Genomic DNA, 20,153 nt, shown 5'->3' on the forward strand with positions numbered 1-20,153 from the left:
GTGTCAGCTGGAAGCATGCCACACACAGAAGCTTCGATCAACTAGTTACTATACCTCATGAATTTTTCTTTGTATAACAGATCCTTCACATACATACAGGTACAGAAGAATAAAATACAATATTCTGCTATTTAGAACAATTTAGAAATATTTTCTCAAGTGCCACTTTCATTATCATTTGTACCTTTATTCTAATTTACAACCTTCAATTGCCAAGCATATCTAAAACATTTTTATTATTGACTCAGGGCAGAACCAATCCAACAAAACTGTAGTATCAATCTATTGCTGAAATGTATTACAATGCACAACTTGTAATTTCCACTTCAAATCTTAGTATCACTGGACTCATCTCCACTTCTAGTAAGAAAACACAAATTCTCACTGAAATTTTGAGCTTGCTGGCTATTCTCTTGACAAATAACCAGTATTTCACCTCTCAGCATAAACCAGGTCCTTCAGCAAGTAACAATGCTAGCAATCTACTTGAACCTCAAACGTTATTATTATCTACCAAATTCTGCACAGCCAGGCTAATAAACTTCCCCACTGGGAAATCAGCAGAGAAGGTAATGAATTAAGGAAACACAAGAGGAGACAATGCAAAAATGTGGTCGCTTCCTTATAAGAGACAAAATTATAAAAATCAATTTAAGAATAAAAACTAACAGCTTAAAGTCTTTCTTTTTATTCAAATCAGGATTCAAAGGGAAAACAGAAAAGATAATGCAAAATGGAAATTGTTACATTACATAAACCTTTGGATACACCTTTGTTGGAATGACTATTCTTTCTAGGGCAAATGTATCATCTTCTTGTTTATATAAGATGATAATGTCATCCCTATAATCCGAGCATCAAGCACAAAATATTACAGGTGCTAAATACATACATTTTTGGATAAGTGAAGGACTATGAATGAATAATGAACAAAAATGTAATCTGCTTAAAAGGAGCCATCTGTAAGAGTAATACGAACTTTCTTCCCCCCTGCACTCAGCTGTGTGGCCAGCTTTTCTTGGTTATTTCTTTTCCCACCTTCTCTGTTGGTTGTAGCCTTCCTGTTTCCCACGTATCAGTTAGCTTTTCAATTTCTCTATTTTAATCGTTTCTCAGACTTTCTAAAACTGACATTTCAAAAGTATCTATGCGAAATTTTTATGGTTTTGGCCATTTACCACATAAAAGAAACAATATAGTTAAAATGGGATTACTCACCATAGAAAAGCCCCTTTTCTTTTCCCAGAGGTAGCTCTCAAAACTGGGCAGACAAAACTGACTAATCTTGCATCTAGTTGTGACTTCAACCTTCTTTTTATGAAAGAACTAACGTTCTTCTCTCTTCAGTCTTACTTACAAGAACACAGGGAAGAAAAGAAGAGAGAGAAAGATAGGATAGGACTTACTTAGATTCAGAAAACAGGAGCAATGAGAAGTAGTGAGGACCATAGGAGCTACATTTGGGAATAGAAACAAGGAGTTCTCCATGAAGAAATAGACAGCCTGTGCTTATTCCTCTGTATTATCAGATCCCTCTCCAAATGTCTTCTTGTAGGTGGACAGCAAATGTATCAGCAAAATAATAAAGAATAAGAAGTGTCTGGGGAAACAGCATGATCAAACAGGAATGCATTATCTTCAGAAGTTTGGATCACAACTTTCTTAAGCCAACCACAAAAAAAGGTAGTAATATGCTAGTATAGAAATAAAAAAATAAAGCAACTTCAAAAGGGAGGGAGGAAGCAAAAGCAATTATGCTTCCAGAAACTCATTAGAGAAAGATACATTTTTTTAAAAAAAACTATACACTCAAGATATACTATGCTAAAGTTCTATGAGTTTCTGACATATCCAGAATCTACTTCTGTTAAACAGCTGGTGCCCCAGGGACATTACAAAACATAACCCAACTGCAGCAACCAGTCAGCTCAGCTGGCTTTACATCAACAGAAGCAGCCATCAGTCTAGGCATGGACCTCTGGACACGGACATGGGTCCCAATGAACTTTCTAAGTGTCCAGTCACCTTTCCAGCTAAACTTTACTAAAGCAAAAACACCCTGCACAAAAAATACCTTCAGTAAAAATGGTGAAAAGATATCACCTGCACTCAGTACTACAGAATAAACAAGTCCCAGTATTAGTATGATGAAAACCAGTAAATAATGTTTTTAGACAATTTGTACTTTAAATGCCTACAGAGAAACCAAATCTACTGGAGGTTTACAGATCAACAAACACAGACTAAACTGATCTTTGCAAAAAGCAGTTCATTGTTATCAAGTTAGAGTTAAAGAAGGTAACTGCAGTAAACTGAAAATAAAAGGAACCATTCCTATAGAGAACTTCTTAATGTACAAATATTTAGAAGAAAATAATTTTTCACTCTGGAAATAGCTCTGAGATTGGTCTGTGTATCAGCTCTAATATGGCTCCACCAATATGGTTCACAAGGTGACACTATACAAACAGAAGAGAAAACTCCAGGAATAAACATAGGTATCCTAATAAAAGAGGGAAACCTCAACTGGAAAGAAACAAAATTGAAGAGATTTCAAAATTTACAAGTCTGGCCACTCCATAAGAAAAGCTCAGCAGTAGTCTACTGGGTGGGGGTGGGGGGGTGGAATCCAGCCATGAAGGAGCTGCAAGAGGCTCAAAAGGAAGTTTATAAAGGACAGAACATAGAGAAGTGAAGACAGAGGCATTTTCTGCCATGAGATTTGCCTTAAGCTACAGGCGTTGTTCAGATAAAAACCCCAGGAAAGAAAATGTAACTGAGCACACAAATAAGCTTGTTATTTAGTCTGTCAAAGCAGCTGGGAAATACTCTCATTTACTCAGTAAAAGAAAAGCAGAGTTATATTCAGCAGACTCATAAACAGCACCAAGCAATTCTAAATTAAAGCAGTCTCCTTTATATGTAATGTTCTCTAAACAACTGGCAACAAAATTAAGTGTCTTGATGAACTCACTAAGACAGGCATCTCAAGTTATAAAAAATTATTTTTTTCAAGTCAAATAAAGCAAGAATGAGACAAAGAAGTTAGCCTTTGTTCTAATAAAGCAGCCAAGAGTATCCTCATGGCAAATGGATGCTAAGGAACATCAGAAAACAAGCCCTAAAAAATAGCATATGAAGTGATAGAAGAATCAGCAATATTATTTATTTAGCCAACTACTTTCCTGTTCCCCAAAGGAAAAGAAATATTTTCCCCCAAATGAGAAATAAGGCTAACGAACAGCTCACATACCCTAAAACTATGTCTGAAGATGACAGAATCAAAGTCCAGACCAAGGGATCAGTGTTGATTCCAAAGTTAATTCTCAACATATCTAGACTGATATAAAACCTAAAATTTATTTCAGAAAATATTAAAACCGTAATCAGGGAAGACTCACCTCCTCTAAATATGTCAGTTTTTTAAAGCAGATTTTAAACCCACATAGTCAGTACTTAACTCACACCTAAAGGTTTTCCTAGGTGTGTGTTTAAGTATCTTTCCATGAAAAATGTATCCCTTCTTTAAACAATTTCATCTTTCTTTGAAAGTGACCATATCTTGTTTTAAAAAAAAAGAACCAAACTTTTTTAGCATTTCTAAAATTAGCTATTGAAAAAAAATAAAATTTTTGAGATATATATATATATATATATCTTCTTCAACTTACATCCCAATAAACCCATCATAAGTTGAAAACATCATTAAGTCAAAAATACATTTAATAGACCCAATCTTCCGAACATCATAGCTTAGGCTAGGCGACCTTAAACATCCTCCAGAACACTTACGTTAGCCTAATGAAAGTTGGGCAAAATCATCAAACACAAAGCCTATTTTATAATAAAGTACTGAATCTTATGGAATTTACTGAATACTGTGAAAAACAGATGGTTTTATGGGTACAAAATGGTTGTGAGTATATCTTACCCTCGTGATTGTGTGGCTGACTGGGATCTGTGGCTTGCTACCCTGCCCAGCTTGAGAAGAAAGTATAGTACTGCATCTGTCTAGCAAAGATCAAAATTCAAGATTTGAAGCACGGTTTCTACTGAATGCGTACCACTTTCACACCATCATAAAGTCAAAAGATTGTAAGTCAATCCATCATAAGTCAGGGGTCATCTGTATAAGGTAAATGGCTGATAAATTTTTTAAAAAAGCAGAATACTTCTGAACATACTTTCTTCACTCACACAACACTTTAGTTATAAGTTTGCTTCCGAGACAGTGGTCACCTTCACAGAAAGATTAAACAAAAATAGCTGGGTTAATTTTAATAAGTCTGTAGACAAGTTCAAAGGGGATATCATTTTTCTGGAAAGCTTGTGTCAAAGAGAAATGGTATAATTCACCAAAAAAAAAAAAAACTGGAACAAATATTTTAAAAGTCTTATTTTCCATATTCATAAAGTCAAAATGAGTAATAAAGATTTGCTGATTTAAAATATATAGTCTTAATATATATAGCCAGTGTGGGTCTCAGCATGAGCAGCATGAGCAGCTGTTATTTAGTAGCCAGCCCCTTAGAGGAAGTGGATATAGAAGATTATTGTTGTATTAAAGAAAAAAGATAAAGAACATAATGGCAACTTAAGCTGATCGAAGAAGTTCCAAATGAGAGAGCAGAAAACATAAATAAGAAAGTTACCCTCAATACTGGAACGAATTCTAGTTGTCTACTTAATTTCAGAAGTGGTCTTAATGTCTACTTACTGCAAAGAATCAAAGAATGCAGCTACTTCTAAAAGAACCAGCTTAATTTTTCAAAAGAAACCAAAATTTTATATACTAAAAGGTCTTATTAGCTTTCAAAAATGTTTTTTAAAAATTATTTCTTATTTCATTTTAAAAAGGTTAAAGTAGGAAATAAGGAGGAAATAAGGAATAAAAAACTTGAAGAGCAGAAGGGAAGAAGTGTCTGACTCAATCTCTCTACTGACCTCTCGAGAGAAATCAGACTGAAGAGAAGAGAGCACCTTTAGTATCTTCACCGGCTGAGGTGTCACAGCAGAAGCAGGACTAGTCAGTTTTTATCAACTTGGAAGGTATGAGAAAATACCCAGTTGTGCTGAGGGAATAAGCAAGAGGAAACAGATCACATTTCAATAGCAAATGCCATTTAAAGGGTACATATACAGAGAACTTCTCTAGCCCTTTTGTGCAACAGGATGGACGGATCTAGCGTCATTCCAGCGTGTGAATGCACAAGAAACGTACTAAGGCCAAAGTGGTGAATCACATACCAGGCAAAGAATGGATGAAGGCCCAGACGTCATCAACTGTCCATATAGATGGCTCTGTTTGTGCAACTGGTAGCAAGTCACTGTTCTCGGGCATTTTTCTCATTCTCACGTCACGAAGCTCACGTTCTCTTTCCCGCTCACTTTGCCTGCGCAGGCGTGTTGTCATAGCAGATGGCACAGAATCTTCATGAGAAGCCAAGTCTTCTTCTGCAGATGGATAAGTAATTGGAAGCTGGAAAATGTAGTACAAGTAAAATACAGCACTGCACTTTCCTTGTATTTCTGAAAAGAGTATTGTACATTGAAGCAAGGTTTCTACAGACCTGCCTAAGGATATGGTCTCTTGCTGCCCCATCAGGGCCACTTGGACGACGACCACGATGCCCAAGACTTTGATTATCAGGCTTACGATTCCAACGACTAAGTGCAAATTTTTTAGAACAGCTAACATTGTACCTAAGAAATTCAAGTAAGAAAAAATATTAAATAATGTATGGGACACTCCATTTAGTAATTAATCATGACCTTAAAGTGAATCAGAAAGTGCCATTTACTTCATTATGGACAGTAATACCTAAGAAAGTAAACCACAGTATTTAATAGACTTATTTATGCTAACAGTTAAAAAAAAAAAGGCCTCTTTATACATCACAACATAGTTCTCAATGTAATATTAGACACCTTTAGCAAGGTATTGATGTTTTCTTCTAAAAACAGCATGACAGTGGGAGGCTTTCTGCAAAATACAGAGAATAACATTTTTTTTGAGCAGTAAAATAATTCAAGTTTCCAGGAGAAAAAGAAGTTATGAATTAACTATTTAGATGTTCACTGAAACTGTTATTTTCTCAAGTAATCATTTCTGAAGAGAGAATAATGAAAAGAGCTTAATTTAGTAGAGAGAGAGGAAATCTCAAATGGCCAGTAAAATATTTTTCAAATGTAACTAAAACTGAAGAGTGAAAATGTAGTTTAGACTTCAAAATACACAACGAATTCATGGCTCTCACTTCAGGAAATTCAAGTATATGTAATTCTTTGAAATTGGCTTAAAGATTTTATTTTACCAAAACAGACTGTCTAATATATACATTTTAATTATGGAATACTTCATGAATTTGCCATCATCCTTGCCCAGGGGCCATGCTAATCTCTGCATCGTTCCAATTTTTGAATATGTGCTGTCAAAGTGAGCACTCTAGTATTTTTTAATGTAGACCTTTATAAGGCATGACAACAGCTTAAAAAGAGTCCTATGCCTTTTACTGGGTTCCAGTGCCCTAGAACAGAGGCTGGCAAACTTCTTCTATAAAGGGCCTGATAGTAAATATTTTAGGCTTTGTAGGCTACACGAGTTTCTGGTACAACTACTCAACTCTGCAACTGTAACATGAAAACAGCCATAGACAATGAGCACGGCTGTGTTCCAATAAAACTTTACTTAATAACACTTATATTTGAATTGTATACAATTTTCATGTGTCACAAGATATTATTCTTTTGATTCTTTTTCAACCACCTAAAAACTATCCTTAGTTCAGGGGCCATACAAAAATAAGCTACACAAAGGACTCAGCCTGGGCATGGTTTGCCAACTCTTTCCCTAGAAAGAAGAGTGAAAAGAAAGAATCAAAGAAACGAATTTCTGAAAAGCTATGGAAGGCTAAGAAATATACACACAGTTCCTTTCTTTTTCTTTTTTTTTTTTTAACATATAAATCTGTCACTTTAATTTCTTATTTTCAAAACTCTTGCTCTAAGATGATTTTTCAGGAAAATGAAAAAATAATAAATCCCAATTAACTTTGCTATTAATAACTGTTCTAAGACCAATATACAGATATCAAAAATAAATGTTCCTCACCTATGTTTTATGAAAATATCAGGAGTGAATTGGCTGTTTTTCCCCTAAAAATATAAAAAAGAAAAAAGTGCCCTGATGGCCATTTCATTTTACTCTAAAACAATTAACCAAGCTCCTCCTGTGTTCATGATCCTCATCTGTGGGCTCAGCTCTGAAGGTTTCTGATTTCCAATCACATCAACTGACAAAACTTCTTTCCCAACTGACTAGAGAACAAAGGAGAGAGACTAAACTTTGCTTTTTAGTCCTTGCTATTTAGTCCTTAAATATTTAGATCTCTAAGACAGATAGCTAGGCAGGCAGACAGGTAAACCGTAGTTCTTACCTGACCTAATTTATCCTCTCCTCCTTGCTCTTCTCTCATCTGCATTTTCCTATGTTAGGATCCCTAAACCTCTAAAGAGTTTCACCTAAAGGTACATAACGTGACAGCTCACCAATCATCTCTGGGAAAAGAGTGATGGTAGTTGTGTTAAATGTCCTGAAATATTTCTAAATAGTCTAAAGTTTAAAATATTCTGAAAGGCATTTCTTTTCCCTCAGTTTTTAATCTCTTAGAACCAGAGAGCCGCTATTCTTTCCTGAGGTACATGCAAATCGGAAAACTCCCAAGTCAAAACAGGAGTTATATAATTTGATGAGGACTATCAATAACATGAAAGAATATATATCTGAATAACAGATTGACAATTGAGAAATCAATAACCCATTTTTAGAGAAAAATACTTACACTACTTATTTAACTTAGGTTTTACTAAATAGATTTTAGTGGCACCATAATAAATAATATGTTCAAGCAAGAAATTACCTAGATGTGCCATTAAGATCTCAAATTCTTTGAGAGAATAATAACTTTTGGAACAGAGAACAAATTTGAAAATAATCAACTTGTGCACACACTTCACCATTAGTGGGAAATACCTATATGGGCTTTACTATCAGAATCAGAGGGGTTTTCTTTAATGTAAACTAAACTTGTGACAAGTTCAATGAAGATACTAAAATTTCTTTTGTTAGTAATACTATTTACCTATAATATTACTATTGAAAATACAGATTTAGAAAAGACAGATATTTTGGTGTCTGGTAATGTAACAATGTGGAGAACTTATGCTAAGCTATCTCACTTAGAAACCTGAAATAGGATATGGCTAAAAGAAATTAAAACATTTTAAAACGTAACCAAGTAAATCCAGGTATTTCAATACTGATAAAACAAATATTATTTTGCTACCTTAAGGAACAGTAGTCTATGTATACAGGAGGGATTCTCCTAAACATATTCTTACCACCAGGAGATTGCTACTTCCATATTAGATTATGCTGTATGTGTTAGGAATATGCAAATTTCACAGAGCAAAATTTAAAGACTAAAAACTAAAGTAGCACCAGATAATGCCTATTTGATACCATTCATCTGTGATATCTAGTTTTGACTAATTGTAAACTCTATTCTAAGTTTTCTGGTTTTGTTAGCACTGTATGTTGGTTTTTGCTTTATTTAGTAAATTCAAGGGAAAAATAATACCTCTTGGCACATGACATAGTGCAGAATCGTTTTGACCGCAGAAATTCATTAGCATATCCCATCTTCCCACAGAATTCACACTTGAGCAACTCACTGTCCATTTCTTCTAATGTCTCTAAAAAGAAGGAAACAAAGGGAAAAACTTCCAAAAATTTAATTGTGGCAGATTTTCTTTTAGCTTCTACTTTGGTTGGATGCTGCTAGTTCAGACCCTCCAGGAAACTTAAAAGGAATGGTCTTTTAACTTTTTAATCTATAGCCACTTTGGCCAGACAAAAGCCCCCCAAAACAACCACTTCCACCAACTCCCTCTTGCTCCTGTATAAAAATTTCACGGAGTTTCTCTATATAAATAAGCAATAAATTTCTAAAGGTTCACTTTGATAAGATTCCAACCTATCTAAAATGTGCAGATAAGACAAAGTCACTACCTTTCAAGTGGAACACTTTCAGAAAGCATCATGTATATATTAATTTTGATACATTGTGAATATATGAATTTTGATATATAGAGAGCAGAAAACACAATTCTAACTGGAAGAATGAGGATGACTCCAAAAGAAGGTAAAATTTTGATATGTCCGATTTCAGAGGAGCATTTCATATAATTAACACTCTCAAAGATCTGCAGTGTACAACAAAATATATAAAGATGTATTTATCTAATTATAAAACAGTCCCTTTTAGTTACATCATATTAAAAATCACCAATAGTTTTGTAACTTCTAACCTCTGCTCCTTTTTGCCAGGGTGTTCTGTTAAGTTAGAATGTCCTTCCTCCACCTCTATATCCATAACTTTCTTCAAGCCTTACCACAGGACTCAAAGAAACTTCCTACCTAAATCCTCAAGTATTCAGCAGCAGTCACCTATAAGCCAGCAACTTAATCTTCATGACCCATAGTCTTCTCATCTGTAAAATGGAGTTTATAATACCTTTTCCCAAAGACTTGCCAAGAAGATTACATACATGTCCAACAGGTAGTAGGCATAAAAAAGTGACTGTTCCATTTCCTATTTTCCACGTATGAACTAAGAGTGTAAGACCTGTAGTAAGTGCTTAAGAACTACTTCAATGAAAACTGTTAAATTTTTAAATCCACCATAATTTGCCACTTTCATGCATCACCACAATTCCTACACCAAGTCATATAAAATATACCAAAAAAGCACTCCGCTAACTAAAGCTTTTAGCTGTAAGCTCCATATGTGCTTTTCTGTGTTATTCATTTAACCAAGACTTGTTAAGATTAAGAAAGGGACTCTGAAATGTAGACATGGATGACATGTACTCAATACATTCAAGCATCACAGTATTCTAGTGTTACTGTAGAAGCAAAAGGCAAAGTGCTAAATCAAGTGAAGGTAGTGAGAACAACCGAAAAATATACTATTAAATACTGGAAGTTCCAAGGGACATCCAAATACACTGTCATGACTGATCAAATCATAAACTAGCAAGTGATCATCTTAAGAAAATTCTCAGGACTACCTTCATAAGCAAAACTCAGCTATTCAGTAGCGATGAGGAAGAGTCTCAAAACAAGTAAAATAAAAATTGCTCCTTCCAATGACCTAGAGACAGCTTTCACACACCTGTGCTCCACAACACATTCCTTGGACCTAGTGTCATAACTTCAAGGAGTATTGTTTTCACTTTGTCATGCCTGTAACCAGATCCAACCTGGAAAAGCCTGTACTGGAGACAGAACCTCTCACTTCACCACCACCACCACCAATCCAGTCCCAAAGAGTCCATTCCTCAAGCTGTTCCATTTCCAGACTATACTGAAAGCTTTATTTCAAAAGTTTTTATAATTAACATAACAATATGCAACACTTGATAATAGGTTAGAATACCTTATGAAGGAGAAGGAAATGTTTTTGCTGGTGAGAGAGGGGAGATTCCAAACAGGTATGGTCTAAGGGTTTACAACCTGACAAAAATAGAACATCAGTTTTATTTCTCATAAAGAAGAGAGGAACATTAACAGATTAAAAAAAAAAAAACCCAGTTCTAATGTTTGGTCAGAATTTTAACAAATCTGGTAATGTTACCAAGGCTACTTTTTCACATTTGTGAATAAAAAATTACAAAGCCAAGTAAGTTTTTAAACACTGTTGCATTAGCTAATAAAGATGGGATTCTATGGCAGAGATAGCTGGTAATTCTCTAAAATCCATTCTTCATTTCCGTAGTAACAAAGTCCTAATTTTTAGCTAGGAATACGGCCACTGAGAATAAAAAGCAGTTTCTGCCCTACGTGTGGCCAATTTCTGACCAATGACATGTGAATGAAAATGCCTGCAAATTCCAGGTGCCCTTTCCCCCTTCTCACTGATGAGACCGTGATCATGAAGATTAGCTATCTTGGAAAGAGCAACATTCTAGGGATGGCAGAGCCAAGAGACACTGGGAACTTAGGTGCCCAACACAATGGAGCCCTGGACTGCTTACCTTTGGGCTACGTCAGAGAAAATTAAACTTTCTTATTTAATCAGATATTATTCTGGGTCTCTAATGGAACAGCCAAACATATACCCTAACCAATAGAGATCCCCAATTTTTTGTGCAAGGAGGAGTTACTTTTTAATTTTTCTGAAGACGTGAGGACACCTGAAGATCAGCAGCGAAGAAAGAGGCAATAAGATAGAAACCACGATCAGTGTGATGATTTACCAGGGAAGACATATGACATTTCGGTAAATCACAAACTACTGGCTGGAGATTCTGGTTATAGAACTAGTACAAACAGAGGCATAGCTTATCCTTTAAAAAAAAGAATAATCCTCATATTAAGTTTTCATACCAAATTAAACTGTATATACTACTAAAACCAAAGCCACTAAATAAGTGACCTCACCATTTCACTCTACAGTATCTCCCGTAAACAATGAAGTATACAGTAAAAGAAACACTTTATAAAATTTCCTTGGGAAATTAAATTATGAAGTATTTTAAAATTTGACACATTTTCTATAAACATATCTCTACTATGAAACAATCATTTTTACAACTAAGTATAATTTAACATATAACAGTGTGTAAATTTAAGGTGTACACTGTGTTAATTTGATACATTTATATATAATGACTGCTTTTGTAGCAATATTGAGCACTTCCTATTACATTTTTATCCTTTCATTGTAGTCATGGGGATAATTAAGTTTCTGTCTCTTGGCAAGCTTGATGATTGTAGTACAATATTGTTGTCTATATTCATTATACTGTGCATTCGATCTCTATGGTTTATTTACTACTCGTTGCATAGATTAATCATCTTTAAATCTTCCTTTTCCTTACCTCTGGTATCTTATCCTTTTAAACTACCCTCTGCCTTGTCTTCATTCAATTCTTTCCTTCCTCTTCTCACCATCACTACAAGAATCAGTTATATGCCAAACCTCTACATTCATCCTACAGATGACCAGCAGTGTTTCCAAAAACACTCTTGTCCATATCACCTGCCTAGAAATCTTCAGTAACCATCTTCATGACAGCAAGATAACTTAGTTGAGTATCAAAGTAATCTAGAATCTGACTCTGCTCTGACTTTCCACTACTTCTCTGACCCAACTTTCTACTCTTCACTGCCCCCTCCTGAAGCTACCTAGCACTTGCACATCCTTTGTGCATTTATTCAGCACATGCTAACCTGAAAGGTTCTTCTTGTTTGTTATCTTAAATCTATGCTTTACCATCCAAGACCCAGGTCAAATCCCATCTCCACAGAAAACTAAACTAGCAATACTCTCAACCAGTTTTAAGATGCCAAGTTCTTACTGTCTATATAATTCATTTAAAACTTACCATATGCTGCTCCTTAGTTATCTCTCTTGTGGAGACTAATTCCTACTAGATCAAAAGTTTCTCTTGGTTCTAGCACAGTCCAGCACATGTATGTGTCTATTATATTATAAACCACGAGCATCATTAAATATGCTGAGATGCTTCCTAGGCAGTTTTCCATTTTTCTCCAATGTGTGCACATATATTATATATGCTTTTTAGCCTAGAAAACTTTCACTTTACACTTACTGTAGACATAGGTAAGAAAAAAAATCCATGCACATTCATCTTTACAACTCTTCATTTCAAATGAAATTTTTTCTCAGATAAACAGTATGCATAACTAAAAGCAAGTATTCAGGAATTAAATGAAATTAAATTCATAACAACAAAAGGCAAAATGTAGACACTGTTTGGATCTTAATTTGAAAAATAACTATAAAAGGACATTTACACAATTATACAACTAAGGAAATCTGAATATGGCCCAGGTACTAGATGACACCAAAGAACTGTTAATTTTATTTTACATGACACAGCATTGTAGTTATATAAAAAAGTATACTTTTTAAAGATGCACACTGAAGCACGTACAACAAGAACTACTTTTTTTTTTTTTTAATAGGAAGAAGGGAAGAAAAGGGAAAGAAAAAGAAACAAAGAGGGAGGAAAGTGAGAAGAGAGGAATGGAGGGAGAAAAACAAAAGGGATGGATGAAGCTTAGTATGGCAAAATAAGGTCTGAAACTGGGTAATAATGTTGAGTCTGGGTGAGTGGGGATTCCTTTTACAGTTCTAACTGTATGTATGAAATTCTTCATGTTTAACATTCTTTTAAATAGAAAAAAAACATCAAATTGAATTCAACATAAGTTAGCAATAAAAAACAAAATTTATACTACTATCATACTCTGCTATTCAAATAAGAAGTAAAACAGTGATAAATCCATTGCAACAGTTCATAAACTACCAACATGACAGAGGTGCCTTCCTCTTAGTTAAGAATGAGGAAAACTACCAGCCAAGTCAGCATCTACTTTGCTTACCAGCATGCTATTTTACTTAGTTAGCAAAGTACAGGCACACGGTATATGCATAATAAATATCCGCAAAATGAATATATTAACTTTAGATGAAATATACTAACACATTGAGGATAATTACTTAGACACAGACGTTAATTCACTACTACAGAGCCCTGACTATACTAAATGCTATTTAATTAAATTGATTTGTTATCAATTACAGAGCCATGATCAGAATCAATAAATGATAAAATATACCATTTTTGCATTTATCTGTATTTGTTTTCCTGCAGTCATTTTGTGTACCACTCTAACTTTTATGGACTATCCATTATTTAAGTCTATAGAAAAAGATTCTTTGACATTGAGAAGATTTAGTGCTATTTCCTCTCTGAACAAATTTAATCACCTCTTGATCAAAGAGTACATCCTTAATACAACTGTAATACCCCCTGATATCAAACATCAGAATACATGAAGTCTACAACCAAGCAACTCAGAAGCTCTAAATTTTTAAGCAAACTCAGTAAAATAGTCATTAAGTCTGCTTAAGAAAAGAAAAGATGGGTTGTTTTGATGCTAAAATTCTGAATTACTTTCATATATAATGGAACTTTTCCCACCCACACTTCTTCAAAAATCAAATAACATTATGAAAATTAACACCAATTTTGCTATTTTAATTATATGGCCATTAAGAGTCTGGTTAGCTTTCCCATTATTTTAGTCAAATAATGCATTATATAAAAATAAAAGTAAATACTTCCAAGTGAAAATCTGTGTAGAATAAAAATCCATGTCCTGTTTCAAGCAGTAAAAGTCAAAGTTAAAGAGTATCTTAAAGTAAAATCCACAAACCTTCAGCAATCATGTCTTCCATCTCTGTGTCAGACGAATTATCTGCATGCTTTGCATTATTCTGTAGCTCCGGCTGAACACACACAGAATTTATCACCTGATTATCCAAAATAGGCCTTTTTTTCACAGGTTGTTCAATCAGCAAAGATGAACGACTCACCTTTAAAAGAGAATAAAATAATCTTTTAAAAGACTTTCAGAAATAACTTAGTTAAAAAAATCTATTGAAATGAATGGTACCTGTGACAATTTATTTGTACGATTTATCACATCCATTCATTAAGTGCTTTATTCCTTGAGAAAAGGTTAGGCAATCTGAACAGAAATGCTTTATATTGCAGATCATCAGCAGTATGGCTGCTTCAAAGTCTCGGTCAAATGGGAACTAGGGTCCTAGTTTAGGTAGGTAGTCTAAAAAGTCTTTAAAAGTCAGTAATAAATTTTGATTAACCAGTACTTTTAATTTATTTCTTCTACAACAACTTTTAAAATTCATTGTTCATGCACAAAGCTTTTTATTTGTAGGATTATCTCCTCAGGATAGATCATTATTATACGTACTTTAAAGATAAGGGAATTAATGTTCAAAGTATGTAGGTGATTTCTTTACAAAAGCAGAATCAGGACTAGAACTCAAGTCTCCTAACTCTTAGTTCAGCAACCTAATGCATTATAATCACAAAAATAACTGGAAAAATCCTCAAACATTAACATTAAAATAGACAACAAAAATATATTCACTTATGTTCAGTATACTTGGTTAAGTCATGAAAACTACTTATTTTAGAAATGTTTTCAGCAAAACTAATCTAGACCAAAAAAATTAACTGATTCACTACTGAACCCTCAGCTAATCTGAAAAAATGGAACCTTTTATTCTATTTGAGAATGCTGGTTAAGTCTCCAACATCTTCCACACAAGGTAAACAATAGCTTATTGGGAAATTTCTACATGTAACTCTAGGGAATAATCACCCATAAGCTTTTAAATTTTGTTCATTTCAGCTAGTATATGTAATATGCTTCAAGCAAAATTTATGGAAATTATTGCTGAAAAACATTCAGTGCTGCCAGGTATACACTTCTGGTGTGTGAATAAATAATCTTTCTAGACAATAATTTGGCAATATGTATCAGTCTTATGAATATACACATAATGTGATCCAATACCTGTACTTCTAGGAATTTACCCTAAGAAATTATTTAAAATGTGGACAATTTACATACAAAGATTTTCCTCTCATGACTCTTTAAACAGTGAAAAAATGAAAACCTAAATGTCCAACAGTATAGTTGTCCCTCAGTATCTGCAGGAGACTGGTTCCAGGACTCCAGAGAATACAAAAATCCGGAGACACTCAAGTCCTTTACACAAAGTGGTGTATTTTTTTACATATAACCTATGCACATTCTCTCATATACTTTAAATGATCTCTAGATTACTTATAATAATGAATACAATCTAAATGTGAAGTAAATAGTTGTCTATGCACAGCAAATTCAAGTTTTGCTTTTTTGGAACTTTCTAGATTTTTTTCTTTCAATTTTTAATCTAAATTTGGGCTGATGCCCCAGATATAGAACCTTGGATACTGAGGACCAACCATAATAGAAGGATTACATAATCATGGTTGTCCATAAAGTGGAATGTTACATAACCTTTCAAAATGTTTCCAAAGTATTTAACCAAATGAAGAAACAAATACTCAAGATATACTAAGTGAAAGAAGCTGAACTATATATATATGAAATAATCTTGAGCACATGAAAATATAGGTATTAAAATACACTCTGTGGTATTACTGAGGATTATTTGTTCTGTACGTTTCCCAAATTTGTCATTAAAAAAAAATACATATTACTTTTGTAATCTGAAAAAAGAAGTTGTAACTGTTGCTAGTAATAAGTGATAATAGCTATGGCTGTTAAGTGCCAGGCATTACACAGAACAATTCATGTACATTTAGTCCTCACAGCAACCCTAAGAGCAAAGTAACACCTCTATTTGCTGGATGAACAAAATGAATTTCAAAAAGGTTGAGTGACTTGACAAAGGTTACAGTCACTACATGGCAGAGCTAGGATCCAACCACTAAGGAGGAGGGAGAAAAGACTGCTCCTCCACTTTACTACATCAGACATTCTTATAAGAGATTCAAGTTTAATACACAGTAAACTGAAAACAAAGGCAACTGATTAGACAATCAACTATCAGAGTACAATCACAATGCACTGCCATGAATTTGAAAAATAAGATGATTCAAAGGCCTTCAAAATAAATAATTTTGTTGTCTTGTCTTTGATTTGGGCTTTGATTTTGGCCACTTGTCTTGATTTATTTTCTAAGGAAAAATGTTCATCTTTAAATATTAGCATATAATTAGGTACAGCTAATCTCTAGAGTTTTAGTGATAGATACAGCACCTCCATTTTGAAGTGAGCATTTTGAAGCATTTAAAAAATCTGACTATAGATAAACAAGATTGTATTGTGTAGCACAGGAATAAACATCCTTTCTCTAAAAATTATAAAATTGATAGCCTTATATCCTGAAAAATTTCTCTAGTTTATACTTCTAAATAGCTAGCATAAGATTCTAGAAGTATATTTGGAAATATATAAATAATACATAGAAAGAAATTCTAGATAAAAGTAACAATTTTTGAAATAAAATTACAAGCTTTTTATTAGAGAATAATAGACTATAAATTTTAAAATAATGCTACATGAATAATTTTAAAAGTACAGATTTGCTTGCTACTTACAGGAAATGGCTCCAATCCTTCCTGAATCACAAAACCTTCAATAACATGGGTCAAGATCTGTGGTTTAACAATAGCCTGTGGAGGTTTGTTTTCTACATTGGGTATGCTACTGGGCATAGATGTACTATTATTCCTTGTAGTGGCAGCTGGAAGTAAAAGCGGAGGTGGAGGAACAGAAACATGTGAAGGATCTGATGGAGATTTAATCACTGAAGCACTGACTGATGCCACAGCAGGTAATTCAACTTGCTCTGGAAAAAAAAAGTCATTAAAAAAATTTTTTTTAAGCATTCTGCTCAGGCAAATATAAAAGAAAATTCAAGAATAAACATTAATAACAATAATAGTTAATATCTGGTGCTTTAAAAAACATTCTAAGAACTTTCTATTTATTATCTCATTTAATTGCCACAATAACCTTAAAAGATACAAACTATCATCCCCACTTACAGAGGAAAGTGGTAACTTGGTCAAAGTTATCATTACAACTTGGTTAAAATGAACTGTCCCATAAGACATGAAAATGTTCTAGAATGTCAATTTAGAATAATCACTAAACTAAACATTTTTAATTTTAAACTATATAGATATTAAATTTCCTAGGTTCCTGTTTATATATCCTAAATGGTAGTGTGGGGGGAGTACATTGAAAATACGCTTAAGTAAAAATGGATCATGAAATCCATGGAGTAGAGATTTTAATGAGTCATACAGATCACTACCTTTATTTCAAGCAGTAAGACTAATTCAAATCCATGCATAAATGTCCTTTGTTGGGTTTTTTGTTTGTTTTTTACAACCCTTCAATGACACTGTATATGTCAGTTTTGGGGAACACTGCAGAAGCAGGCAACAGCACAACGTTGGGCGGGATCACTGTGATTCCTTCCCTTCAAACTCTGAAGACCACAGTGAGATAGACCCGCAGCCTATGATGGAGACTTTACCTATCCATTCGGCAGCACTGAACCTTCACAGAACTGTACCAAAGTGGAAAGATGCAACCAGCTGATAGCTAGGAGTATCAGTGAGTACAGATGTCTAAGAAAAATAAAGAGCATGCAGTAAAGAGAATACATACTACTTACTGAGCACTTAATATACCACGTGTAAATACCTTATACACTGTAACTCATTTTATCCTCAAAACTAGCCTATGGGTTAAGTACTATTATTATTTCCATTTTATAGATGTGAAAACCAAGACGCAAAAAGATAAAGTAACTTGCCAAAAGGCACACAGCTAATAAGCAGCGGGGCTGGGATACTAACCTAGGCAGTCAGGTTCTAGAGCCAATGCTTTTAATTGCTATGGTAACTCCTCTCCACCATCAGTATGAAAAGGATTGACATCACAATCAAAGGTGGTCAAAATATAGCCCAGTTAGGTAGAGAAGAAAGAAAAGGAATCCCTGAATAATTAAAATTTCAGCTAAAAAATAGTATAGTGATCATCAGTGTAGTGTCAGAAATGGAAACGCTAACAGTTCACACTTAGTAACTCTGATGTGACTAACACCACTATGTAGCTTATCACAGCAATATTACAGACATAACTTAACCTCATTTCCAGGATAAACTGTACTGGAAGACGTGTTTAAAGTCACACAATCCCCCATTAAAAATTAAAACAGAAAGTCAGCAGTTTACTGATTTCTGGGAACAAATACACAATTGTACACATGTACTACCAAACCAAGGAACTTCACAAAAAACCTATCCCACATACTCAATCTTCACATATACTCCTAGAAAAAAAAAAGGACAAAAGATGTAAAATTCTAAAGAGGGACTGAGAAGCATTTTTTTCTGTTGGAAGGAAAATACAAACCTATGGAGAACTGAAAAATAAGAACATATTTTAATCTCCCTTACAGATTTATAGATACTTTGTTATTTTAAAAATATAAAGCTGCATTAAGTATAATTTGGTTTGTTCAGAAAATACTGCTTGGTATATTTCTAACTAATTTTTGGATCATATATACAAATGGATCTAAGTTTTGTTGAAAGTAGAGTTGTAAGTTACTGACTTTTTGAAGATGCTAGTTAACTATTACTTGTGAGTTTATAATCAGCTGTTAAATTCAAAAACACAAAAAGCACTGATGTATTATACAGAACAAGAAAACAATTATTACATTCTCTAGATTTAAGACAACTGTGTAAGAGAAAACCCAAGTTAACTGATATGACTTCATTACAGGTTACTCTGCCTATTTGCAGTCTCACTTTCTGAGCAAGATCCATTTTTCTACCCTTTTTATGGATGCTTTAAATTTTTGAAGAATTTTTATAGATTTATGAAGACTGAATATTGAATGGACACAAGTCCCTCTATTTTTGCAGGTCAGTTTATTACATGATTTGAGGAGAGTTATTCTAAAAACCAACCCGTGCCTGCTTTCCCCCGTCATATACTACAGAAAAGTAGTAACAATAAGCACGAAGTAAATTTAAGGAAGATTCAAAAGTCTACGTTGTACTTAGACAATTTAGCCAGAGATATATGCTTGCCAGGATCTCAGATTGTATTTGTGAAGAAGCAATGTGAAGCTATTCTTGAGTTTCAATATTTTAAAAATGTTTAATTTTCTTGAGTACCATTAGTAATGCTTATTAGGTAATTAAATCATAGTCATAATACAAGGTTAGTATCCATTTAAACATATAGTGCTGCCTTTAAATCAAAACTCCAGGAAAACTGCAGCAACATAAATCCATTTTCAGTGTACAGAAACAACAAAAATTTAATACTACAGTTTTATTATTATTTTGAATAAACAAAGGCAGTACTATTAAACTTGTCTTAAATATTTTACAGAATTTTATTGAGAAAATGTTTTCTATTTTTTAGGAGGGGGAAAAAGTTGGAAGAAAATTGGTTTTCTCCTTTCCATGCTTTGCAGAGATTGACACTGGCAGTAAGGGATAAAAGCTGGAGAGAAGGGAAGTAATGGTTAAAGATGTGGCATGCTGAAGAAAAGCAAGGACAACGGTTGCTTTGGTAGCAAAGTCAATGCCCCGTTACAGTTTGTTTCCATGCCTAGTACAGTGGTTCTTCTTAACTGAAAGTG

The 20,153-nt window shown here is 33.8% G+C and overlaps 1 protein-coding gene and 1 non-coding gene across 13 annotated transcripts in view; both read right to left on the reverse strand.

The window, feature by feature from the left end:
- The window catches only part of PHC3 (polyhomeotic homolog 3), a 71,951-nt gene that overhangs the window by 8,378 nt on the left and 43,420 nt on the right, over positions 1-20,153 (reverse strand). For 7 of the 12 annotated variants that reach the window (XM_031450996.2, XM_031451002.2, XM_064492684.1 and 4 more), the window contains 5 exons: positions 17,077-17,327; positions 14,312-14,471; positions 8,640-8,754; positions 5,571-5,703; positions 5,248-5,479 (listed from right to left, as the gene is read on the reverse strand). In XM_031450996.2, the coding sequence (XP_031306856.1) occupies positions 5,248-5,479; positions 5,571-5,703; positions 8,640-8,754; positions 14,312-14,471; positions 17,077-17,327 (891 nt within the window). Of the gene's footprint in view, positions 1-4,944; positions 5,073-5,247; positions 5,480-5,570; positions 5,704-7,111; positions 7,156-8,639; positions 8,755-10,499; positions 10,577-14,311; positions 14,472-17,076; positions 17,328-20,153 lie in introns of those variants that run through there. The other 5 variants (XM_064492698.1, XM_031451007.2, XR_010383416.1 and 2 more) reach the window with 4 other exon arrangements.
- On the reverse strand, positions 6,342-6,444 carry LOC116155886 (U6 spliceosomal RNA). The gene has a single exon (XR_004139790.1). It is a non-coding gene; the product is annotated as a U6 spliceosomal RNA (small nuclear RNA).

This window comes from Camelus dromedarius, chromosome 2 (genome assembly GCF_036321535.1).
Source record: "Camelus dromedarius isolate mCamDro1 chromosome 2, mCamDro1.pat, whole genome shotgun sequence".
Taxonomy (NCBI): Eukaryota; Metazoa; Chordata; class Mammalia; order Artiodactyla; family Camelidae; genus Camelus; species Camelus dromedarius.